General features: G+C 40.2%; 1 protein-coding gene across 3 annotated transcripts in view; it reads right to left on the bottom strand.

Moving 5' to 3' along the window:
- The window catches only part of nxph1 (neurexophilin 1), a 68,916-nt gene that overhangs the window by 33,782 nt on the left and 7,628 nt on the right, over positions 1-27,506 (bottom strand). For 2 of the 3 annotated variants that reach the window (XR_015779494.1, XM_042506840.2), the window contains exon 1: positions 19,863-20,352. The exons of the other annotated variant lie outside the window; for it this stretch is intronic. Coding sequence is in view for 1 of the 2 variants with exons in the window: in XM_042506840.2 (XP_042362774.1) it covers positions 19,863-19,916 (54 nt within the window). In the remaining variant the exon portion in view is untranslated. Of the gene's footprint in view, positions 1-19,862; positions 20,353-27,506 lie in introns of those variants that run through there. 3 annotated transcript variants of the gene reach the window in all.

The raw sequence follows: 27,506 nt of genomic DNA, 5'->3' as shown, positions 1-27,506 counted from the left end.
TTTTGGGTTTCCAACCATTCAGTCTGATCAAAAGTCTAGAAGAGCTGCACCAGTGAATCATTTTATCCCCATTTAAGTTAGCAAAGTGCGAAACAGGAAGTCAGCAGCACAGCCAGCATAAGTCTCTTGGTGCTTGCTCTATTTGCCTAATGATGCAGAAGCCGACACTATATCTAATTCACTATATAAATGGGCTAAATGTGCCTCTGATTAGTGAGAAGGTAACATGGAGTTTGCATTGACAGGCAACAGCATCAACGGAAAATTCAAGACAAGAGCAGATCACAGAGCAGGCAGATGTTTTACTCAAAATATGATGATATAAAAATATCTAAATAATGAAATAATATGAGGCTAAATAAAGGCCTGGTCTCATCTTATTCTATTTGAGAGTTTTACAGTTGTCATGTTTTGGAAGCAGAATTTTCTATGAAATGAACCAGCCCTCCACTTGAAGAATAAACCTCACATATAATGCACATTACATGCTAGTTTAAGCAATACAATGCTGTCAATCAATAAGGCAGCAATTCCAAGTGAGACACAGTTTATAATCCAAACAGACACAGCTGTCTTTATTTGGCAACATCTGTAATTTTACCAGGTTGAACTAATCCGTGTTTCATCACGCCGCCTGATCCACAACTCCTGCTGCTTAACAAACACACACACACACACACACACACACACACACACACACACACACACACACACACACACACACACACACACACACACACACACACACACACACACACACACACACACACACACACACACACACACACACACATACTGCATATTGTCCGAATGATTCTCCTGTATTTGAATCTGGCACAAAACTGTCTGATGTGATGCTGCAGAGTTAAACTGCTAGATTTTCCACAGTATTTCACACTCATTTGAACAGCTGTAGTATTAGCTGCGCCGGGTATTTCTCCTGGTGACCGAGAGCTGCTCATAACCGTTGAGGATTTAGTCCAACTTTTTAAAAAGGGATGGATTAGAGAGCCAATTCCATCCCTGCATTCCCCACTACAGGCCTGCGCTGGAGCTCGGCTGGAGTGTGTCTGTGTGTGTATGTGTGTGTCTGTGTGCTCGGCCTGCTTCGCTGTTGGTTGTAACAAGCTAAATAAACAGTGAGAGAGGGGAAAGCGTGCATGTCTTACAGTGCAATAACAGAGCAGTAGCAGAATTCCAATGCATGATTCATTAGACACGATCCTCAGGCTAATGATTAAAAAGATTTTCTTGTGTAAAATATTCAGCCAAATACATAAACGTTCCTCCAGGGCGAGGAATACATTAGTAAAAGAAATCATGCTAATGTCCTACTAATGATAGGACATGATTTATGATTGACAGGTGCTTTTTACGTCTGTGAGTAACAGGCAAGCACAGGGGGCTTGTAAGAAACGATACTCAGGTGTTGAACATGGGGAAGAAGATCAAGCTTTCCTCTGACACGCCGGCAAAGTTGTTAAAGGTGCATTCGGCCCGTCAGTCACGGCAGGATGACACGGCGAGCTCGGTATCTGGATGCTCTGGAGCGGACACACACTACCAGTTCAGTTATTTCCTGCCCCATCTTCTCCTCCCACTCTGCTGCAGCCAAAACTCTGCATTTATGCTGACTGTAAGAAATCTGCAAGAGCAAACACATTCAATTAACTCCACTGCATTTTTTTTTTTTTTTTTTGGAATGGCTTTACTGCTGGAGCCATTAACTTGAGACTTAGAGCCAAATAGTTTTTAAATTTTAGCTGAGTCAAAGATATAAACTGGGGTTTTATTGGGGAATGTGCAACTACAGGAGACATTCTGCAACAGCAATACTGCATCCAGCTCTATTTAATGCCGGGCTCATTACTCAAAAAGTAATTTTACTACTTATTACCGTCTGGGAGCAGTAATTCATGACAGTCCTTTACTGTTGCACCTCTGAAAGTGGTGAGTGCATCTGTTCACATTATTGGGTTAGTTTCCTCTTATGAGAAGAAGAATTTCAGGTTAATTAATTCCGTTGTTTACTCAGTCCCCACCTTGCTGCAGCATCTCTGTCGCTCTTATGTCTCAGTTATGTGACCAAGTGCACATTTAGATAAAGAGGAGCAGTCTAAAAAAGTACCTTACATTAATTTTCTGTGCAGTACATTTTGTAACAGCGATGACTACTGACCAGATGTGATGTCTGGCTGGAAAAAAGTTGTCCACCATCAGTGACGGATATAGCTTTTTTAGCATCCTCGGCAAGCTTCCTTTGGTGAAATTTGCACCTCCAAATCTGTTAGAATGACTTGATTTTCCCCCAGTTTCTACGTAAATGATACTGCACACTGAAGAGGGCAAAAGCATATCATCTGTGTATTTTATTGGCCTGTGTTTGACATCATTTTAAGAGCACTGTGATTACTTTGGGTGTGCAAACTTTTGCGAAATTTAACACCAGTTTCACATACCAAGGTCTCTTGGTTGATGTTTGTTTTTTTTTCTATACTCACATATTTGCTCACATCTGTTCAAAAAAAAAAAGTATAGATTTTGCAATAGGAACTTGACTGTCATTGTCTGTCAAAGCAGTGAGTGCGCAGAAAACATTACTTGACAATGAAGGTTAACATATTATATTATAAATGCAATAACACTGATGGAAATTATATAATTGTATTGATATTTCAACCATTGCTTTTATAATTCAATCAGTCTTACACAATTTATACAGCACCTTTGATGCATTTTAGTGCACATCAAAGTTCAGCACATGTAAATGGAAATACAAATGTATATAAAAAGGAATTCAACATAAAACAACAATAAATAAATGAAGGGAAATGCAAGGAGAGGAGAACTACAAATGAAAGAGGAAATGAAGATAACAAGACAGAAGCACTAAAGGGGAGGGGGGGGGGGGTGTTCTAACAGCTGCAAGATTAAATACTCAAAAGTTTTCTCTTTGCAATTGGGTTAAATGTCCCTCAGGGTTCCTCCTGGCTCATACACTTCATCACAGCCACAGAAACATCTCCCGCACCGGCTGATCTAAGGATTTCTCTCTCTGACTGTCCGGTCTCTGTCCACCCTCAAACATTCAGATTCACACAGAAATCTCTTGTACATCATCATAGTGGAGCCATGCTCTGCGTCCTGAGCAGCTAATGTTTTAAGTAATGGCTTGTGAGGCCTGATAGATGGGCTGCCCCCCCCCCACCCCCCGAGCTGCAGGCCCGACGCTCAGAGAGCTGAGCCAATCCATCAAAGCGACAGGATGAATTAGTGCCGAGACACCTCACTACCTGTTAGGAGGAACTCCCATCAGCAGTAATTGATTTGATAAATGTTCGAGCATACACAGAATGAGAGACGCGGCGAGAGACAGAGAGCCACTCAGAAAGACAGAGAGATACTTCTTTACTCTGTTACACACCTGTTTCCAGTGGCTAACAGGAACTTTTGATTCACAACTGAAAACTTCACTAGCAGGGTAATACGGCCATACAGGAAGGTCATGAATCAGAGTTTGTTTTTTCTTAGGTCAAGCCATTTTCAGGATTTTGTTTAACACTGGTAACTCGGTTCTGTTTTACTTGGAACCTATTTACCTATGTTTTTGTCTGAGAGACTAATGGGAACAACAACTTTTGGAATTGCTCCAGTATTGGGCAAGAAAGCTACAGCCCACACCGGTGAAACAGGCTGCAATTTCATTTTTGTGGAAATAATGCATGATCAGTGTACTAAAAAGGCTTGTTTTTGCCACTGACAGGCTCAGATTGTTAAATGTATGGCAACACTTTTGGGCCCTACGGAGAAAGAACATTTTACATCTTTACCTTTGGCTTTTTTCAGTCTGTTTGTTATTGTCTTCCTGCAACATCTCAACTCAACTTCTCCTCAAGACTTGGTTACATACAATATATAAAGTACATAAAATAAATGAATTTCTCCTTTCTATGTCCTTTCTATGATCATGTCAGATAATTACAAAAACAATCTGAGCCTGTCAGTAGCAAAAACAAACACTTTTAATGGACGCACATTGATAGTGCGCTATTGCTCCAAAGATTACTTCAAACCTTTGTTGTAATTCTATGTCTAACCATTCACTGTAATTTTGGTGAATTTCATTTGCACTTGTGAATAACTTTGTAGAGAGGTAACTGCAACTATGGAGGAATTCACTGTGTCATTGATAAAAAAATAATGTCCCTCTTTTGTTGTAAGTGTTATTATACTCCCTAGGAAGCAGTTGAAAAGCTCTGGAAAGAGCATGTGCATTGAGTTAGGTTCATTTTAATATTTTAACAGTAAGTAATATAATTTCTCATCAAATCGGTAATCAATGACTATATAAAATAACAGACATAGCTACGTGATGCCACCCATTTGTTTGTGGACACCTATTTTGAAGCCTCAAGTTTGGCATTTCGGCCGTTTACGTCTTAGCTTTTTTGGGGTCAGAAGAGACTCATTTGGACAAGAGGGCGGAACTGACGATGACTTTTGTGACGCATTGCAGACAGCTTGTCATTAAAAGCATCTATGCCGTTAATTATGGGTAGCTTTGAGCCTTAGTAAAATGTAAGGTTAAAGTTAAAAAAGTTAAAAGTTAGGTAAGTTATTTAAAATTTCACCCCCCTACAGTTGTATGTGGAATAAAGCTATAGAAACCAAAACCATTATTGTACCAGGTTGTACACGTTTATTTCTGCTGTACAGTTGGGTATTTTAATGTCTATGATGTTTGACTCGCTCCTGGGGCCAGCCCCTAGTGGCCATTCATTAAACTGCAGTTTTTGGCACTTGCATGCTTGGTGGGGTTACAGCTTGGTTCTTACGAAAGAGCAAAATAAACTGCCTTAAAAGCAAATTGATGTGAACAAAAAAATAAAAAAACTCTTGATAATTTAACTGTCTTTGATGGAGTGATGACACACACGAGCAGTAGACCTGATGGAATTTCATGTGCACATGAGCTGCATTTCTGTCATGGCTTCTAAGCTGCTACACTGTCAAAACACTGATAAATAAACCAAAAAGGCTTTATGTTAGCAAGCAAACAGACACATGACAGCAGTGTGTGCTGTTTTAAAGGTGATGCAGACTTGAACATTAGCTGACTTAAGAAAAGTAACGTCTCCCTGTCTTCTGGGGTGTCTCCATCGCCTGCAATAGTCCCACAGCTTTGATCACTCCTCCACAGCAGAGGTCTAAAGTCAGTCTGTTTTAGTGGAGAGGGCTGACAGTAAACAAGGAAATGCATGTGAGCATGTTTACACTGCATGTTTGAACAAGAGCCTGCATGGAATTCATTTTCTCTGCCCAAGGTAGAAAAACATGAATTGATGGCACTGGAATGATAAGAGGGGGAAAAAAATCTAGAAAATGGCAAACAATAAGGAGTACATCTGATTCCCAGGAAGGAAGGGAGCGTTTGAAGTCGAGGGTCAGCTTGATAAGAAGAGTTATTCATGTGAGTCTGAGGAGAGAGTGTGGAGAATAGAAAGTCAGAGAGAGCGCGATAACCAGACAAGGAGACAGAGAGGAGCGGTAAATGAGAAAGAGAGATAAGGGAGGAATGGAAGGCCTCCTTCTCCTTCTCTTCATCCTCACTCTTGCTTCTGCAACACCTCTCTAAAGGATGACTCTCATCTCGCTGACACATGATTGACAGCTGTCAGCCGCAGACACACACACTCCCCGTGGCTGTTTTCTCTGCCCTCGTGTGACTGGAAACCATCCACAGGCAAAAAAATAGAATTGTAATTCTGAAAATCAATATCGCCACAATCTCAGGGGCTGCTGTAAGTAATGAAGCCTTGTCATTCGCAGCATTGGGGAGCTGATAAGGGCTGTGATTGGTCTATTCCAGCATCACTGCGGCTCTTACTCCAAATAGAAAAAAGGAGACAAAGGTCTGTGCTGTATGGTATTGATTAGTGGACCAAGATAAGCTATATGTAAGTGTGCTTGCAGTAAAATTAGTTGTGTTATCATTAAAAGTGGCAATCCATAATTTTGTTGTAGTGGCCAACATCGCCACCCCAGGTGTGTGTCTTGAAAAAGTAAAGCCTAAGCAATTTCAAACAGCTGAAGCCCATTTACCCCAGCGGGGTGGAGCTGACTGTCACACCGCAACTCGTGTCTAATCAATAATAGCAATTATTCACTCATTTCAGACCAAAATGTCATTTTATGGGGTAAAAAAAAAATCTAAGCCAACCATACACTCTCTGCTGTGCTTTTAAAAGAAACACTTCTTTCATTCTCAGTCATTTTTAACATGAATTCCCCTATTTACTTCACTAGCTGACGTCTATGCAGTAATAAAAATCATGCACTTATCCTGATGAAAACCAATTTAAAATCAGAAGGAGAGTATTGCTGCCTTGTAACCTCATAAATCGGGCTTTTCTTGTGGGTAGAATGAATTATACAAACACCAGGTTCATGAAACCTTTTTAAACCAACAAAGTAAATGTCAAAATGGAAAAAAACACTCACATTAAATGTGATACATTTTCATTAAACATTAAAAGTTGCACTGATCGTTATTTTTATCAGCACTACAATGATTAATCCATTAACAAATTAGTTGTAAACAACTAAATTAATTACCAACTAATTTGATAATCGATTAATTAATTAGAGTAGTTTTTTTACAACAACTGGTTTGTCTCATAAACCTTCAGCAGCAGGCAGCTGTTTTCTGCATTCAAGGACTGATAAACTGGACACTAACTATACCTGCTCAGCACCAAACAGCACAAGACAGTGTCTGCTGTGGATGTTTAGGGGTCCAGTTTTTGCTATTTGCAATTTTTACATTAGCCACGCTAACTTTAAAAGATATATGTTTATAGATTAATGTTGTGTTTTCAGCTTAAGTGAACAAAATGTCATTAAACAGGTTTATCACCATCTTTATCACTGAGTTTACAACTCACAATCACCGAAGTTACAGCCATGAAATAAAATTCATTGGACTTGAAGGGTAAAAATATGCATTCAAGCACGTACCTTGTGAGTTAAAAATGCTAACTGGACTGATTGATAATTTTGACCTGAGGCAGCTGAAACCCCCCCCTGTGTAGACATGCCGTCAGGGTTATGGCACATGCACACCTCAGTCATCAGATTGCTCTCCTGATCACAATTACATGACTGTTATTCTTACAGTGGGGCATCTTGAAGTGTTTCTGGTTTGCACATTACAAAAGTAATCAACACATTACATAACATTTCACAAGTAGGAAACAAGTCTGTTTGCGCTACAAACTATGTTAAGTCAACAAAACACACACGAGAGGTAATACAGAAGGTTATACATATATATATGATACTTTCATGAGGACAGCTGCTCATGTTCACCGTTCTCTCTACCTTTTCCTACCATCTACGAGTGCAGAGGGGGGAGCAGAATAACACCGAGGGTGTCAGTTTGTTGTTAAACCTAACTGACTTTATCATTTGTTCCTCTTCAAAAAACCATCTGTGTTGACAATTTTCAGTCTGCCTCTCCCCGGCTGCATTATATATCAGCTTGTTTGCTCGGAGTGACAGTGACAGCGCAAACAGCCCAGCCTGACAGACATGTGGGTGTCGACAACAAATTGGAGTACTGTACTTGTAAAGCGGGCCGAGCATAAAAGTCACTCACGCTCACCTCCCTCCTCCTTCCTTTTTTCCCGTTCGGTTCCACATCTCGCACTTTCTCTCACTTCATCGGTCTTTGCACTACAAAGTCAGGAAGTGGACCACAGGTGTCGGAGAGAGTTGTCGCTTTGAAGATTTAATGCCAGGATTTTGCTGTGTTCTGATATGAAGGTTGGAAAAGGTGAACAGATATAGCACATGGATAACTGCAGTATTTCACAAACAGCCCACTTTAGAGTAATCAGCTGTGCCAGCTTGCAGATCTTAGAGTTTTTCTGATAAAAGCAGTCTAAAGTGTATTTCCCAGACTTACTCTGAAAAGCTATGATGAAATTTATTTTTATGTGGTGTGTTGCAAGAAACTGTGGATCAACATAGTGTTTTTAAAGGCTCACACAGTCACATTTTAGGGGGGGGGGGGTTAGTGCAAATGGTTGGTTAGCATTACCAGTTGGTAGAGTGCAGATAGTTGGCCAGAATGTTAAATGTTCCCAGAGCGTGAAAGCAGTCTGTCGGGTGATGCTTTCTCCCTAGTTGCAGCACTCCCAACAATCACCACAAATCAAATGGTTAGTTTGAAGTATCATATCATGTGGTTACATTTGGACAAATAATAAGACATAAACATTATTTGCAAACAGTTTGAAACAGTGGAACCAGTCACACTGATGAAGAGTAAGAGCTGGTTAAAGCTCTATTTTAAACCACTGTTTGCTGTGTAAATATATAGTGGAGTGTTATGAGTGACGATGTGAGGTCTTTGTGCCTGTCTTTTTTCTTTTTTTTCCCCAGGTGCCCTCCTCCTCACCATTGTAGAGAGTGATTGAGCACACCTGTGCTTAATCTGCTGATTAGGAGCATGCAGCATAAAAGGAGTGAAGAAGCAAATGGTTGGAGCCAGTGGGTGAGAGCGGCAGTTTGGGTGCCGTGTGTCAGATGTAAGACTGAAGAATCTCATTGTAGTGCACCAGGATGAGTGATCTTTACCTGGAGGGTTAACTTTAGGAGTGCAACGATCCACATATTTGTTTTCAAACGTTCGGTACAAAGCTTTTGGTTCGGTATGCCTTATGTACTGAATGCTACAGCTTAAACTGTTTTTAATGTTCTCAGTGTCACTGTGCTCAACAAGGCAGCCTGAGGGCAGCACACATGATGGAAAAGGCAACATGCCATCTGCAAATCAGATTTAGCCCTTAAATACGAAGATGATTCAACGTTTTTTTTTTCCATATAAAAGTTGAATGGGCTCAACGGGCTTATTCAGTGTAAATCATGAAATATAATTAAAAACGCTAAAGGTGCTAACGACAGATAGGCAGTCAGTGTGCAACAACATTTTTTGCTGACACTATGTGTCAAAACAAAAGCCAGAGACCATGTTATATTAAGTTGCTGTGAGCTACAGATTCACCACTTCTAAGCGGAGGAGAGAAGATAATGTTCTCTCTGAGCCTTAAAGTGCAGAGTTTCTCTTCCTCTGTGCAGCTGCATTGCATCCGCTGCAGCCTCTACCAAAGAGTAGCGTGAAAGTCAAGAGCACTAACTCCACAGCAAAATCTGGGGACCAAAATGTCTTCAGAGGCACCCTGCACAGCAACCTGACCAGCAAAAAAAGAACAAAAAAAAAACACTGCTTGACATGAAACTATCGAAGTCAACTGAGGGGTCTCAAACTGATGATTCAAAGGGGCAGCCTTATATAACAAGTCTATAAAAATGGTTTCTTCCAGTAAAGTCTCACCATTTTCACAGGAGTAAAATGAAAAAAACAAAATCACTGCAAAATGTTATTAACAGTAAATTCTGTTTTTGTTGATGAAAGAACTGGCACTACGTTACAGTTAGAGGATGTTAGCCTTAACACTTTCACTCTAGTTTAGTTTGTAGTAGGTTACCATGGCAACAGAGCTCAGTTTAAAAATTGGAATATCTTTGTCAAACCAATCAAGCCCAGAGTAAGCTGGACAAAAACCCAGTCCTGCTTTGTGAGACACGCCTTGTAACAGCAGCTCTACAGTGACTGGATTCGACAAAATTGCAAAGTCTCACAAATACAGTAATGGTGGTAAATTTGTACCTATTTTAACGACTGCTTGAAAGCAAATTCCTGGATAGACAGAGAGAATTCCTCCAACTGTGGTTCTTACATAAATTCAGTATTTTTCTGCTCAGATTGTTACAATTATGCAGTGGTTTGCTCTGGGATTTTAGCAATTTGGAGTTGGAAAAACATCTGAAACAGCACTTAGAGGATTGAAAACTAAAACTCTCCAGTAAAACCCACTTAAAGAATTCTTTAACAGCTCTTTAGACAGGACGAAACTGGGTTCATTGCAGGTTTTACACTGCTGAGTAAAATCCATCCACACTTCCCTGCAATGATTCCCCTCGCACAGAAATAGTCCAGTATTATCAACCAATATATGGGTCTAAACCTTGGATGGAAGTGTAGACGAGTGTTCATCACTCATTGATTTTTTTTACAAGTCATCCATACATGTCTCTGGAGCGGGACGACAGCACCCGCATGGCAAGTCACTGTAACCTAACAGGATGGAAAGATCTAAAGTAGAAGATAACGGACATGGCTGGTAATTCCCATCAGCGGGTGGCGTGACTGTTGGACTGTGCAGCAAGACGTGAGCTCCGATGGCAGATCCATCACCGCGACGCAGTGGAGGGAGGCATCCCTCGCCCCCCCTCTCACCCCTCCCCCGCCCTCCTCCTCTCCATTTCCACTATTTCAGAGTGCAGCATCTCAGCCTGCTCTGTTTCACTGGTCAGTCAAGCCCATCATCAGGTTAGAAAGCAAGGCAATCCATCACAATACAAGACCAGCGGCAGCATTGTATCCATTCAGTGGCAGAGCACAGACAGTGATATCCATACAGTATGTTTTCACCACATTTAATGACTAAATTCAGCCTGAGAAACTGGAACTGAAACCCTTATCTCCTCAATACACTGATATTATGGGACTTGATCATGCACTGTGAAAAATTCAAGTCATTTGTCTCAATTTCAACCTTCAAGACATATTTTCCTTAAAATAGAAGATTTCCCTAAAATTAGTGTTTCCCTAATTTCAGGGATTTTCTGCAGTATGTGGAAGGAAAATAAATAATAGAAACTTTGAGCAAATAATAGAAATCCCTGCACTATGAAGTATTTACAGTTTTTTAAATAATTTTTCCAAACGTGAAGTGAAACTTGTTTTGCAATACTGTTGCAAATTGTAAGCACTTGCCTCAGTCGACTGTCGAGTAATTGTTATCCCTATTTTGTACATATCAATTTTTTTAAGTGGAATTTAATGAAAAGATCATACTAAAGGGGATATCTCTCAATGATGACCACATCTTTGAGGAGTGATGAGCAAGAGTTTCACTCATGAAATTGGACAAAGCTTGTTGTTTTATTTTGTTTTAAGTTCTTCCTTATCCAAATCAATGCTACGTTTCCACAACAACGTCATCCTGTGAAGTGAAGAGCCATAGTGACGAGTGGGACATATTCACAGGGACTTACAACGGCTAACATGAATGTGCAGCCAGCATGGCTACCACAAAAACCCACAGAGAACCTCTGATGACGTGGGTACTGAGGGTGCTGCAGCACCCCCTGTTGGCAGGGGGAGGAACATACACAAAGTGTATATAATTCACAATTTTTACATAATTATTACTGCCTTCTTTTCAACAACAACAGCGTACAATACATTGCCTAATTTGAAACTAATTAAATATTTTCTTAATGTTATTATTCATATTATTAATTTCTATAGTGTGACAACTGTCGTCATAACGTCAGGTCAACGTGCAAAAGGCAGAGTTCAGGTCAGCACATATAGGGGAACTTTCGGCGGTTGCTGGAGACGCTAAACCATGTCGCAAAAGAGAATTTCAGATTTTATTTGTTCTAAAAGCCCAAAATCTACAAAATGTGAGGCTGACAACAGGACGCTGGGTCTAATTGTTGCACAGGTGTGCCTGCAAATGTTACACCTGCATCCTTGATAAACTCCTACTGGATTTTTGCATAATTTAGTTGTGGGTTGGAGCCAAACAACAACGTTCAAATATGCATATGAAGTGTATATTAATTGGATTTTGTGTGTGTGTAAGTGTGTGTAAGCACATGCACATATACAGCCATGCAAACACTTACACCTTGCAGCACCCCTCAGCAAAAATATATTCTCACGTGCATGATTACAACACACACAGAGGTACTGTGACTTCATTCTCTGCTCAGGATGCCAGTACTCTACTGTATCTTCACATAGCGTATAATGCTTTGCTGCTATATGAATTTGTTGAATGTTGCATACAGAACCTTTATGACAATTATCATATTATTGCAGCGTCCCTGGTTTGAGTCTGGCTGACTGCATGCTTGCTTGCATGTCACCCCTGTTCTCTGTTTTGTCATTTCCTGACAGCTCTATATCTTTGCTATCTAATGAAGGCAAAATGCTCCCAAAATAACATCCATGTATATATCAGAGGGAGCACATGTGCAGAACTGGACGTTCCATATTGGGCAGATATGGGGTGAAACGGGACAGGAAACATGGAGAGAAGCTGCCAAAATGTCCCAGACAGAAGAGCGTGAGAGAAGCTGTAGAGCAGATTTTATGGAGCATCACTGGAGAGGAGTCAGTGAGGCGGAGCCAGACTCTGATCAGACCAAATGTGTCAAATGGACCCAGTCGCCAGTGAAGCCACGCCATTACACACACTCATGCTCACATGTTAGATAATAATACAGATCATTTGGACTGTGCGGCTCATCATCACTGCAGCAGGATAATATTAAAATGAACACTTTAAATTAAATTAATAATAAAAATAATATTAATAATAATAAATGTAATTGAAGATAATCAGTTTAAAATTTTAATTGGTATAAAATGATACCTGTGTTGCTAATACTTTTGATAATTTGGAACTTAACACAACTCAAATGTTGTAACAGCACAGTGAGGTAAAATCTGGGGATTTGAGAGCTATAATGGATTCTAAAATCAGTAAACTCCAGTGCGTTTCTTACAAATTATCAGTTTTACTATATGCAAAAAGAAAACAGCATTAATTAATTTGGACACATGGGAGAGGAAAACAAGTTAATACAAATACAATTTGTATTTAAAAAAACACTGACGTATTTACTTAAGAATAAAAACATGCCATACTACCTATAAATAAAAAGTAAAAAATAAATTTTTAAAGACAATATGGCTAATATGTTAGCAAACAGTTGCATATCTGGATGTCTGGCAAACAGGGCATCATTTATCAGGACATAAGCTGAATGTTAGCCAAATATTCACCCTAATTTTTGCAATTTGGTCTTCATCAGCTCCTGTAAAAAGAAAGCTTTCTAAAAACTATGTTCATTAATGAGTCACTAACTGTCTGCTGTTTAGTGCAATGAGTCTATCAATGCTTTTTTGCTGAAAGTTTTCAGTGTTGTGGCTGCAAATGAGGTTGATGAGAGCAATGAGACTGAATCCTGGCAGTTAAGCCGCAGGCCGTAAAACCAAAGCAATGAGCTGAAAGATGCTAAAAGTCTGCAAAAAGCTCCGAGGAAGCATTGGTAAAGATTCCCTGTGTTAGTCACCAAAAGTGATCAAATGATTAATTGTTAGTATAAAAATATTAAGTCCAGCGTTAAACAACTGTGCAAAACAGTGCAACTAATTTATTAAATACCCCTCTACTATGTTTGTTTTTTTATTCATTTTAAATGTTACATGTTCATAAGGCCTGAAAGAGACGGTAAATACAGGGGCCTGAAAATCTGACCGAGTGCCATCAAACAGACTGTTGACTCATCTCATGTGCATGCAGATATCAATGTGAGTGCGGAGAGGCCCGCTGTATTACTTCAGTTATGACGAGCCGAGCAAACTGCGGACTCCTGAGTCAGAGGAGTACCTGGAGATGTAAAGCAGGTTGGACGGGGTTATCTAGCCGCTTCAGAGACACTTCTCTCGACCACTCTCTCTCTGCTTCAAAGTGCTGCTATCAAGGTGCCACACTCTTCGCCATAAACGGATTGCTCTATGCGGAGAGAGAAGCAAGGGGAGGCTGCAGCTTCCCTCAGGATCAAACCCGGGTCGTGAGTCGGGCTGGATTTTCTGAGAACAACGCCCTTCAACGATCAGCTCCAGCTCTGACCTCTGAACTGTGAACGCAATTGAAAATCTGGAGCGGTGCGTGGAGGAGAGAATAGAGGCTGTGGTCATTAATCACAGACACCTACCGCCTCAAACACACATACACACACACACACACACACACACACACACACACACACACACACACACACACAGATGACATTCAGGTTGCAAAGTCAGACTGGGAAGTTGTTCTGGGAGTATTTGAGGTAGAGTCTTCTCCAATTAAATACAAGGAAATATCCAAATCCAAGCCTCCTCTAGATGTGAATAGTCGTCCCTGTAATGATGCATGCAGAGAAGAAAAATAGCCAGGAGCCCAAAGTGCCGATTCTAGACACCACAGTAGGTGCTATTATCATTGACTTTATGGCCAAACATCAAGGTCAAGTGTTGTTTTGGCTGTTTGTGCGAGCGTGCAGCCGCCAGGGGAGGCTGGGCTCAGATCAGACAGCTCCAGACTCAGAGGCAGGATCACAGAGGTTACAGTTCATGCAGTATTAAGCACTACAACAAGACCAAGTCACCTTGACTCATCAATTCCAGAGTTGCGAACCATCAATCTCCCCGCCCAGACGCACAGCAGCACACTGATTGGAGGTCAAAGGTCAGCATCACAAAAGAAACCTCAGTTTCAATTTAGATTTTTGACATAATTCCATATTTTCTTTTTTATTTTATTTTTTTGGTGACGTCATTATCAAATTCTTATTTCTGTTCATTCTAGCTGTAAAACAAAGAGGGAACACACCATCAGCATTCTAAACTGCTAAAACTGATTTCTATTAGTAGATCTATGAACTGGTCAGTTAGACAGTTGATTGATATTTTCAGTCATTTTTCAAGCAAAGATGACAACCATTCCAACTTCCAGTGATTATTTGCTGATTGTATTGTGTTACATCATTGTAAACTGAATCTTTGGATTTTGGATCGTTAATCGGGCAAAACATTTATATATTACATTTTATAATATAAAGACATCACGTTTGACTTGACAATTCAAAAGTTTGATTTATAATCATTTTTAAAGAGGACAATAAGTTGCAGTCCTAACCTAAACATTATGAAAACTTAGAATCCGACCGGATGTTTAGAGCTGATGATGAAATCAGTCAATACATTAAATTAAAACAAAACCAAATAATGATGTTTCAGCTAATAGCTTTCTTTGTTTTTTAATTACACACATGAAATACTGACGCCATTTTGTTATGGATTTCTTAAATTTGGTCATGTGTTTTCAGCACTCCCGGGCTCTCCCATCTTAAACACAACCAAGCCATTTTTCTACTGACATTTCTATATGCATATATAATAATTTACATATAAGTGCATTAGGAGTGTTTAAGTATAAGTATAAATAGTGGGCAATATGGCCCTAAAATAATATTTTAGGGTTATTTTTGCAATAATAATATTCTTAATGGTATGACAAAAAAATAATAAATAAAAACAATTTTTTTGGTATTAATGTCAAGAATTTACATTTGAAACAAAATAAGTGGTATAGTTTTACATATGGGCATAAACATAAAAGTTTGCCTTCAAATATTCATTAAAAACTAAACAAAAACTCTCTCATTTCTTCAGTCTGTAAACAACAACAGTAACTAGCAAATTTGCTCTCAGCTGTAACAGTATGACATCGTTATGTCAACAAGTTGGAATATTGCCATTATCATGATATGAACTTTTCTCATCATACTGAAATGACACCGGTATTACCCTGAACAATATGACATGGCACATGATATGATATGCAAATTGTCTTAAATCTAAAAAAGTCAAGATAATTATTGCACCATAAGTTGATGCAAAAAGGCACAAATTGGTGAAAGAAAATTGTATGAAAATACATGAAATTAAGCGTTGGATGGTCAATATTTTTACATTTTATGCAGAGGACACCCGTTTCATATGTGTCCCTCCTAATGCTGACACGAAACCTACGTCCTTGCATATATACATCAGATGTTTAAAAATGTATAGTTTGATCTTCTGTAAATGATTACATCAATCATGACAGCTGCTATACATCTCTGGAAACACCTCCTTAAGACGAACAGTCGTGTCAAACCCTGTTAAACCCTCCTGGAATCCCTCAAGCCTCTCTGTATCTCCACTTTGAGAGCCCCCCCTGCGCATATGAACGCGTTTCGCCGCAGCTGGTGGACCACTTGTCACCGTCTGCAGAGGCAGCGGAGACTCTGAGCGAGAGCTGGGGACTGTAACAAAGTATCAGAGTTCGGTGGGCTGAGCTGAGGCCACTGAGACGGCGGCGGAGGTTGGAAATTGGGAGGGGGGGGGGGCAGAGGATTGCAGTGTTGTTCTCCGAGCCTGAACCCTCAGCCCTTTTGTACTCAGCTCTCTCCAGCAGCAGGACTTGAATAACTCAAAAGTGACGCCTCCATGCTGCTTTAAAAGCTAAGTAGCACAAAGGTTGAACGAGGAACTGAGAGAAATGTTCACTTAGTCGACATCTGGGCTGGGAAAACACACACACACACACACACACACACACACACCCACACACAAACACACACACACACACACACACACACATACACCAACACTCTCCACGGCTCCCTCTTGATGGCCACACAATGCAATTGTCCGAGCGCGTGCAGCATGTATCAGTGCGTCTGTGTGTGTTCAGTCGCGCAGCATGGGGGAATTTGCGCAATGCCTTCGCTATGGTGATTGAATTAACACTGGGCGCGCTTCTGATTTCAGCTTCAAAGAGCTCAGTGCAAACATATGGCATTTTTATTATTATGAGCTAATTTAGAGGCCTGAAAAGGAGGTGTGGTGAGGTGGTGGAGGTGGAGGTGGAGGTGGAGGTGGGACGGGAGGGGGTTGAGAAGAGGGTTCACACTGTGTGAGCTGTGCTGTAGTGATCTCAGTGGGACTTTTATTCCTCCCCACCGTGCAGACTGCTTGACACTGCAGGCCCCATTTGCACTGTTTGATAATAACACTTTAATGTGACTGCTATGACTGTCGCCAGTGGTCCACTGCATCTGTTACTCCCAGGGGAGAGATGAGGGAGAGAAGGGGGAGCGACTTCAAGTCACAATGCCGCACCGAGGCCCAGACAGAACCACATCTGTCATTTATTAAATTTTTTAAAAATGCTGTCACCAGTGTGTCAGCATAGCTTAAATCCTTCTTGAGTATATCTGAGACTTTAGGAAGAAACTGAGATGAAGTCTATGATCCCCAAATAGAAAAAGAGTCACTTCAAATAATATCATCAGGATATATTGAAGCAAATAAGAAAGGGCAACATTACGAGGTAAATTCACAAATTGTAGCTTACTGTTAAACAGACACCACAGATATTTATAAAAGATATAAACCAGACAGAAATTAAGCATATAAAATACGAAAAAATAATTAAATGACAGCAGTATTTATCTGAAAAACGTAGATTTTCAGAGAAAAAAGGCCAAATTAAACAAACACTATTTCCAGAATTAAATATCTGCTTTCCTAATCCTCTTTCTGTACAAATAGGTGGATTGATGTTAACCTCACCACAAAACAACTACAATCTAATTAACAACTTATTCTAACAGAGAAAAAAATATGGGAAAAAACATTGAAGTTCTATTGAATTTTAAATGATTTCCTACAGTTCCATTACGAATTAAAGCCATTTGAAGTTGAATAAAGTATACAAATGTAAGCCGAATTGGACGCACCACCTTACAGCTTCTATCCATGTAAACTGCTGTTAAATAAATCTACAGAATTTCCACTAAAATAAAATATGAACAAAAATCATGATAACCCCAGATGGAACTCTGCCGGTCCAGGAATAATAGTAGTCTAGTTAATTAAATAGTGGACTCCTAGGTGATGGTCCCGCTCTGTGGTGTGTACTGTATTGCTGTCTACCTGGGCTGTGCTGTTATCGGGGTCAAGGCGCGGCGCGCAGACAAGAGGCTTAAGTAGAGACAAGAGCCTTTAACACGAAATAAAACCATCAAAGTTCAGCTCTAATCCCTGCTGCTGTGGATAAGGCTGACTGTTAACGGGCTGCACAATAAACTCGGTTTACTCTAGGCGGGGTGGCTTTGTGTGTGCGCGCTTTTTTCCTTCTCCAAGCTACACAATTCATCTCAGACAACACGGCGAACAGGATTTATTGGAGAGTGGATTTCATCACCAGTGCGCTGTATTTAAAAAACACACCTTTCCCTCGATAGCGGGGATTTTAACAATAAATTAACGCTCGTGTTTGATGTCTATAAATGACATCAAGCTTGAGAATATAATTCAGAAGGAGAGCACAGGGCGGATATTTCAAGAGGAAGATGAGTGGACTCAAAATGTGACAAGCAGAGAATGGTGTCAGAAGGAAGTCACACAACACAATTTGACTTTTACACATTAGTTTTAATCACAAAAGTCAATTTTAAATGCGTTTTTAGAGTTAAAAAAAATATATTATTAATGTCGGGCCTGCTGTTATCCCATTATGGCTCCATAAAGCACATTGGTTAATTGTATATTTTAAGGAAAAGTGTGTTTAAATACTTTCAGCACCTTGGAGAGCTCCACGTCCACCAGTTGTGTGTTTTATTTTGTGCGTTAGATAAATGAAGCCACACACATTTAAACACTAAACCCACTGCAGATGAAAACTGCAATACTACCATATGGTATATAATATAATATAATATATATACATTTTCAAGTTAATGAAGTGTTAGTTTTTGGAATTTGACACACTTTTTACTGGCACTCATATTCTGCTTTAAGGTAAAAGAATTCAGTGATTACACCTGTTGGCAGTGGGCTGTAACCAGTCAAATGAGATTTTTTTTTTTATCATTTATAAAAAGAAAATTAAAATTCTCAACCTATGGATACTAGGATTAAAATGAAATTAAACAGAGCACCTTTGAATCTTGAAGGTTTATAAATCATTAGAGATACGCAGGGTTTCTGTTTGTAATAAGATATGGCAATCTAAAAAGTAGATAAATAATTTAAAAGGTTGAAGGTAATCAATGTCCTTTCTTTTTTTAACTTTACTTCTGTTTGTGTCGGATAGAGAGATCGGAAAGTAGTATATTCTTTTTGTTGATTCATTATTACGTTATAGTAGCAAAATAATACACAATAAATCCTCACTTTGCGTGTCAATGACGTCATTTATCCCAAAGCACTTAGAATAAACTATATTAGCATATATTTTTATGTTTATAACTAAAAATGTATTAATAAATATATTGTAAAACCTTGGAATTAGTGTTTAATTTAATCACTCTAAACACTGAGGGGAGCTGAACAACTCGAAAGAAAAAAAAAGAAAGCTACATAAACCATGAGGTTTTTTTTTCTTTTACACTTGCCTGGTAAAATAACCAGTCAAACAAGGCTCGACCTGGAGTGTGTCATTGGGTCCCAGTCTAACCCGCTGTGGGGTGTGTAGTATTCTGCTTTCCAGGCAGCAGCCTGACTGACTCTGAACATGGAGATTTGGTTTGCTATGGCGCCCCCGTGAGACGATTCCACTACCTGCGCCCTTTACTGATCGCGATTTCAGGGCTTTCTTAAATATTCAAACAACAACCTTGAAATAGTCTGAAAAAGCTCCCATCTTCATCACACATTTTCCCTGCATGAGTGAAAGTATGTAAAGAAAGAATGTAAAGTTATTGTATTTTACGCACAGTGGTTTTACGCACAGGAAAAACATACCTGGTACAAGTTTCACTGCCAGTTGTGTATATATATATATATATATATATATATATATATATATATATATATAAAACGTGTTAGGATAAAGTTTGAATCACACTTGGCATTGTATGCACTGTGCCACACAGTAAAATAACCCAGAAGCCACGTTGTACATGCATTTGGAAATGCGCACGTTTGACCCGAGAGGAGTGCTCTTACGCTGAGAAAATAATAACAATTATGGCTTTTAGACGCTCTATCAGAGCAGCGCAAAGTGGAGAAAGTTGATCTTAAAGTGCAAGCTGAGTAGGAAAATCTAACTCACCAGGCAAAGTGCAGGCGTCAGGAGGAACACGGCGCACCAACACGTCACCTGCATCCTCCCGGAGCTCAAAGTTCCACTAATTTCCCTCGGCTTGTAGTTGCGGCTTTGCGGACCATAAATCCACCTGGTATCCGCCTCACAGCACGGTCAAGCCTGTCAGCAGCCCAAGCAAAAAGGACACAGCGCATCCCATGACCGCAGAACAAAAGGTGAAAGTTGGAGGCTGGGGAGCAGGACGGAGGAGCCGATGAAGAGGCTGCTGCTGCTGCTGCGGGCAGTGATGGTGGCAGATGGGGCTAAGGGGGGCGACAAACAGCGGTTACTTGAGGGTTAATCCAGGTAGAGGGAGCGGCAGGGTCATAGCTGTCAGCAGGTTCAGGTCCTGATTGTCTGATAGCTGGCGCGCGCAGCGGTCGGAGCGCTCCGATCTGAGGAGAACGGCGGGGCTTTCCGCTTTATAACACGCGCCCACAACACAACCAGGGAGACTCTCGCTCTAGGGGGGGAGGGACGAGATAAGGGGGGAGAGGAGGAAAAAAAGCAGGAAAAGACGAATAAAACGAGAGGAGATTGGTCCAAGACGCAGCGAGGATGAAGAAAGCGAAGTTTCCCCCCCCCCCCTCTTTCTCTTTTTTTCTTTTTCATAAACAGACGCGTGAGGGAAAAGCGTTTCACCTTGGCTGCTGGTTAGTGCGCTTGATGTAGATGAATGAGCTGACATTCAGAACTCCGCTGCCAATAACTCCAGGCAGCCCCAAACAAGAGAGCCTCAAACCTGAACAAATACAGCACAACAGCTGTTGTTCGTGATATAATTCCAGTGTATTAATACTCATCATCAATGTCAGGACCTACTGCATTATTGCTAATACTAATGCAACTAATATCCCCAACATCTACGGAACAAACCTCAGCTGTAAAAATCTCCATCTTATCAAATCATGCAATGCATTGAAGGCTACTTCTAAAAACCTATTTTTCCTTAAATAAATGAAATAATCTGTCTGTGCAGGAAGAATATTTCAAGCGCTTTCTAAGAGGCACTGAATTTTCCAGGGCTGAGTGTCAGTACATGGAAACTAGAAAGAATAAGATGTTGAACTCCAATACAGAAAAATGACACTTGTTTGTTAGGATAGAAAAAATACAACTTAAAATTGCTTTGCTCTGGAAACATGTTTTACATAATTAAGCTACAATCCATAGGATTTTCATTATATCACACTTGTTTTTTAAAAGTTATTCATGGCAAGTATTTATTTATGTATTTACACTCATTGGTTACTTTTCAGTAATGTAGTTTGCAATTCAGTGGCAGAGTCCGCCATTTGTGCACTGTGTCAAATTGCAACTGATAAACATGTCTTTCCGAACAGAACTCCGGGGCTTGTAATTTTAAGATGTTCTTATGACCAGTAATCGCCTGCCTTACTAAATAATCCAAAACTGAAATCTTCAGGATTATCTGTTGAAGATTTTTTAAATTGTTGTAACAGAATAAAACTCAATGGAAACATAAGACTTGATGGACACTGGGCTTGAGTAGTAAAAAAAAAAAGAAATGTTATGGTTCCCGGTTTTTGTGGTCTGAATAGTATTGACCAATCATGTTTAAGCAGCAAGAAAAAAAAAAAAAGTCTGTGAGGAGAGGCGGAATGAATTGACCAAAATGCAATCTTTGAATCCATCGGCTATCATCCCACAACAATTTAGCTTCATATCAGCTTTTTAAAAATGTATCTTCATGCATATGCAGATATCTATTTATGTAAATTAGCCAAAATTACCGGTGCGCTGAAGGGGAAGTCTTAACCCCGGATATCTACTTGCTACCCTGGATCTCCTGAAATATTGGCCATTGCCCTCAGACGATTAACATCATCAGACCAATAGCCGATGGGTTTCAAGATTGTTGCAGGCAATCCTAGGGCTTTTGCCCCCTTGACCCTTGAGAGTTTGGGGCCCATGGTCAGTTGTCAGCTTTGGTAATCAAGCCTCGGATGAGAAAGGAGAATGTAATACATTTATATTTTTTTATTTTATGTGATGACAACTGAGTCAACTTCACTGAAAAAGAGCATCAGATGCGGCGAAGCTCTGAAAATGATACGTGGACCTGTGAGTCAAGACAGCTTTGTTAAGAGTAACATTTCACATCTAAATAGATAAGAGCCAAACAAAATTGTTTGTGTTTATATATGTGAGTGTAAGCCAGTGTGTGTGTGTGTGTGTGTGTGTGTGTGTCTGCTCTGTATGCCAGCAGAGGCAGGACAAGGTGACTAAAGCCTTCTCAGATGCTGAGTGTGTGTTTCTGGGTTGGGGATAGATAGATAGGATCCTTTTTGTCGAGGAACAGAAGGGGCGGGGAGGTGAGCAGAAAAGAAAAGACAGGAGGGGCTGTACTTTAATAAATCCCCAGCAGTCTCATTGCTACAACATTGCAGTGGTCAAGCATTGTCGCCATAACTCAGCCAGCAGGGCTGATGGGATCCTGCTCTGAATGGCCCAGATAGCCTTCACGGGCCCAGCATGGCATGCGGTGGTAGAGCAAGGGGAGATAAATCACCAGAGGCTGGCTGACTTCCATTGTGGCGGTAATAAAGCACAATCTGGTCTATGGTAAACTAAAAGGCCCATAATTCAGGATTAACATTCTCCCCTTGTTGATCAAGGATTTCTTATCCACATTTTGCCCAAAAGTTAACCCTTTTTTTGAGATTCGAATAAGGCTTGTTTGAATAATGTGAGCCTCTGTGATGCAGGTTTGACTTAAATGCCAGAGTGATTAGGTGATTAGGATTGGGAAGAATTCTGTTTCTCATAATAATTCTCAAATAGTGAAGCTTGGTTCAGTGACCTCATATGTCAAACAGTGACAATCCAGTACCCGACGCTCGGGGACGACATGTCAAGTTGCGCTTGTTACGTGCATTGTGTTTTTTCAAATTAAACGTGCAAAGACTTGTTAAAAAAAAATGTTTAAAAAGAAAGTACTAAAAAATATGCATTCCACAATGCACAGAAATAAGCTATTTTTGTGAGTGTGTGCAAAAATGAACTTGTTTTCAAAGAAAACGCATCATGTACATTTCACTCATTAAATTTTTGCAGTCCTTTAAAAATAAACCTAGAACACAGGTAAAAAATTATTTTTACATATACTTACTACTTAGATTTAGGTAACAAAAGCATATAGTTAGCTTAAAAACTAAATGATGATTTGGCTTAAAATAAGTAAATATATTACTAATGTATACGTATATACGTTACCACATATGTAACACTGTAATACATTACATGTCATGTGACTTACATCATGTGACATATGTTCGTAGTGTTGTATGCTCCACACACTAGACCACTGTGTTGTTATCAAAATAACTCGACTGACTTGTGGTTTCACACAGAACATTAGAGCAGACCCCCGGGGGAAGGTCATACATTTTTTGACCTCCTACCCTATAATGATTTTCTTGTGTTTTTTAAGCTATGGCAGTTGCTGAAAGCTTTAAATAATGCCACTTCCCAGTTTGTCCCACACTGCTAAAGGGTGCCTCTGTGTGTTAGTATCTTATGCTGAGGGCCACTGGTCAAGCATCGGTATTTGACAAGTAGAGAGTGAGACTGGGTTGTTAATTCTGTATCTCGTAATGCATCAGTTTAAGGTGTTGTGTGTCCTTTATATTTAGAGAGTCTGAAGTGTTTGAACTGCTAAAGGATTCATCGAATTGTCCAGTGCCAATGTTCTCATCTGGTGACAGAATTGCAATATTAGGTCTTAAACCTTAGCCTTGACCCTAACCAAATAAATAAATTTCTCTTACCTCAACCATACTGTGGTTGTCGTGTAGTTACTGCAGAAAGAAAGAAAAACTTTATCCCTTAATGGGATTTTAAAGAGTTGGTCATTAGTAATGGCAAAGGGACCACACCTGACATTTTATATACCATACCACCATTTTTATTTGTTTGTTGTTTATTTTATGTGTTTTCCTACTTATCAGTTACTCCCTTCCATTCGCTTGATGTAGAATATGCATTGGCTTGAAACATACTTGAATTAGACAAAATGTATCACATGACATTACATTAATTGGAAGATGCTTCTGTCCAGTGATTTACAATAAAAGCAGGACACCTCCATGGGAAAGAGAGCTACATGTCATCCAAAACTGCATCTTTTCAACAAACAGAATCTTTCTTGAACAGTATGTTCAGCACCACAGTGAAGTGCTTTTGTAGAAAACGGGACCGTTCACGTTCAGACTGTATCTTAATGCAGTTGGCGATGCAGAGTGGTTAGAAAGGCTTCACTTTGCCATGTAATTATGATGCAACATTGATGATACAGTCAGGCATATTCAAGATTTAAATTGATTTTCAGATGGATTAGTGACATAAATGAAAGAACCAAGACTGCCTGCAAGGTTGGATGATACACTTAACATTTTTTAAGTAAATATATTATGTTTTGTTAGCAGATAGCATTACTTAAAGTATAGTATTTGGACTTTATAAGTGAGGCAGGCAAATTTATATAGGACACTTTTCTTTCACTTCTTTCTGAAATTTTATAAACACAATGAGACATGCCATTTCTATTCACTACATTCATTCAGCTTGGCATCATGTTTATGTTATCAGATTTCTTTCTTTTTTTTCTAAACACAGATTTACTGCATCTCTGTGATGGTGACGCTAAAGTAATGCAACCATGATGTAGTTCAGTTAAAGCTTAACGTTAGGTTTTTACTTTTGGTGGTTGCATTTATGCTTTGAAAATGATAAAAATGGTGTTCCCTGGTGAAAATAATCTTTCTGAACAAAACATGTGAGTATCATAAACTTTAGTTTGCCACAAAACTTGCTGCAACTGCAACTATTGTTTTTTTTTTTGTTAAGGGAATCAAGGTGAAGTTAACTTTTGGCCAAGCCTACAAATAAATGTCATCCCCGCAGAACTCTGTTGATTCTTTATCTCACCAGCCAGGGTAAACAGTCGCTGGTGAGCACAATACCAGACCTACAAATCAAAGATGTGGGTGGGATTCAGTCATCAGGAAACAGGCTAGTATGTCATGTTACCCTTACTATCTTAGGCTACATTGTTGATGGAGTAATTAACATTTGTAACTCAAGAGTCATTTTTATATAAATAATTTTAAAAAAGCTGAATCTGAGTAATTGTAAAATTGGGAGCAGAGACCTTCTGCTTAGAAGTGGTGAATTTACAACCCACAGCAACTTAATATGATACAGTCTCTGGCTTTTGTTTGATATCTTATGTTGGAAAAACGTTGTCTCACATTTACAATCCACTGTTAGTGCAGTTAACTTGTTTAGTGCATTACATGAATGCTGCTGATACACTGAACATCCGGCTGAGTCCTGTTATAACTATAAAACTTGGTATGGAAAGCCAAACAAATTGTTGAATATTTGTATTAAACAGCCAAATCTAATTCAGCTGGCATAATTCTGAGTCAGGTAGAGCCCTAATTCTAAGGGTGCAACAGGCATGTTAAGGTTGGAGTTAGAGATTAGGTTAGGTAAACATCAACTTTTGGTTCATGTATTTCACACTACTTCCTACAGTGACACTTATCATAAATCGTGAGGTTTGGAATCACCCAATATGAATATAATTCCAAGGGTGAATTGGCGTGAATTTGCGTGTCCTATGATAGCGAAGGCCTGACCCACCCTACTCTGCCCTTTTCTGCCACTGTTTGGCTTACCCTGACACTCTTTAACCTAACCTTAACTAATTTCACTCCTCTTGCCTAAACCTAACCAATCCAACCAATAAAGGCAAAGAGCACTCACCAGTCACAGGGAGAGTAGGGCGGGTCATGCCTTTGCAATCCTAGGATCACGTATACACAAGCTGGGCAGGTTTGTCAATTGATATGTGTCTGACATCCCTCCCTAAACCTTACTCAAACCCTCTGCCCAGAGCCATCCACCAAGGTGGGCACAGCGCATAATAAGGAGGGAAACAGTTTTCAATATGGGAACATATTTCAATACAGCACCAGTATAAACTGTGTTTTGGTTCATGCAGCATTTGTGAGGTTAACAGGAGGCCTGCAAACAACAGTATAATGGTGTAAATTCTCAAATTCGTGAAAGAGGTTTTCTTAATGATTGTGAAAATCTAACAACAGTGGCTTCTGCAGACACTGAGTATACAGACACCTCTCATCTAAGGGCGGTTTGGCCTTGCCAGTGTCAAAATGTATGTAATAAAATGGTGAATAAAAATGCATAAGCTATTTAGTGCTTTGACTAATGCTTTGGAATGTGCTCCGAGTCAGTAACATAGACAGTCAGCAGGGAAATATGAGTCTCATTGCATTTCAAGGGCACTATAGAGCATCAGTGAAGCACAGAGAGTTAGAACTGAGCCACTGAGTTGTGTCAGTGTCACAGAATGAGAACCATTCACAAGAGTGATGTGAACACAGCCGGGCCCTGCCAGCCACTACAGAAAGGGGAGAAAAGAGAACATTTCTTACTTCTCAATCAAACACCTGCTCTCCTTCCTCCTTTCGGGCACCAGATCGTCCCTCATTGATAGAGTATAATCAGGAGGTCAAGTTGCTAATTTTCCAAGCACACCTTTTGGTGCCCATTCAGTGCTGGGGGAGAAAATTACAGGGTAGCCTTCTCCTAATAGCTTACCATTGGGCTGTAAAGAGGAGGGGCAAGAGATAAAGACAAGAGAGAGGAAGAGGATGATTGCCCAGCTGAGTGATGCTGGCATGTGGTGGCATGAATATGTTCGGCTGGCCCAGCTCCATCGCCGATTGTGAGGGCAGATGTTGCTGCGGGCCCTCAGGCGTGGCCGTGACGCAGCGGCAGCAGGTTTGCCGTGGCCGCTGCCCAACCAGCTGCCATCTGAAGTGTCACTCCACGCAAGGGATAGGAGTCAAACTGGGCTTGACCAGAAGGGCCGAGGGCGCGCTTCACGCCATGTGTGGCGACAAAAGGCCCGGCGGTCTGCAGTCACGGTTGAGGCTGCCAGTGCTTTTCAGGAGGATGTGGAGGGTGGGCGGGCTGAGGGGGAGCTGACAGAGACAAATGGCTGAGTGGAGCGTCGGTCACAGGATGCAGCTGCTGCACATCAATTGCTTCCTCATCACAATTAGAATGACTGCCGGCTTCACCGCCGAGGAGCGGGGACGGAAACTCAAGCTACCATTTGGCTTATTGAAGGGTGTGAATAGCCTACAAGTCTTCAAGTGAAAGACAGAATTTGCTGAAAACTTTCAGAACTTAACTTGGCTAGAGCAGAGTGCTTTCTGTCTTTATGCTGCTATAAACCATAAGGGAGTCTCCAATGAAAGAATTCTTGAGCAAAGGGACAGGAAGATAGCGTGAAAGGATGAATCAGGTTTATTACAACTTCGGTTTTATGTTTTGTAGCTTTGACTAATGTCCCTATTGGTCGAGATAACATTGTACCCAAGTTTACTGCTGAAATTTGGGAAGGTGGTGACATTGCTACCCAGTATCCCTTGAAAGTAAATACATATTGTGTGATTCTGCACTTCACGATTTACAGGTGCTGGCTGCGTGTTTACATCCAACTTTCGAGTGGGAGACCAGCATTACCTAACCTTTATCATCCTGTATGTAATA

Source organism: Plectropomus leopardus, chromosome 17, assembly GCF_026936395.1.
Source record: "Plectropomus leopardus strain MGB_pleo_1.0 chromosome 17, ASM2693639v1, whole genome shotgun sequence".
Lineage (NCBI taxonomy): Eukaryota > Metazoa > Chordata > Actinopteri > Perciformes > Serranidae > Plectropomus > Plectropomus leopardus.
The sequence above is the reverse complement of the archived record's forward strand: the minus strand, read 5'-3'. Positions and strand labels throughout refer to the sequence as shown.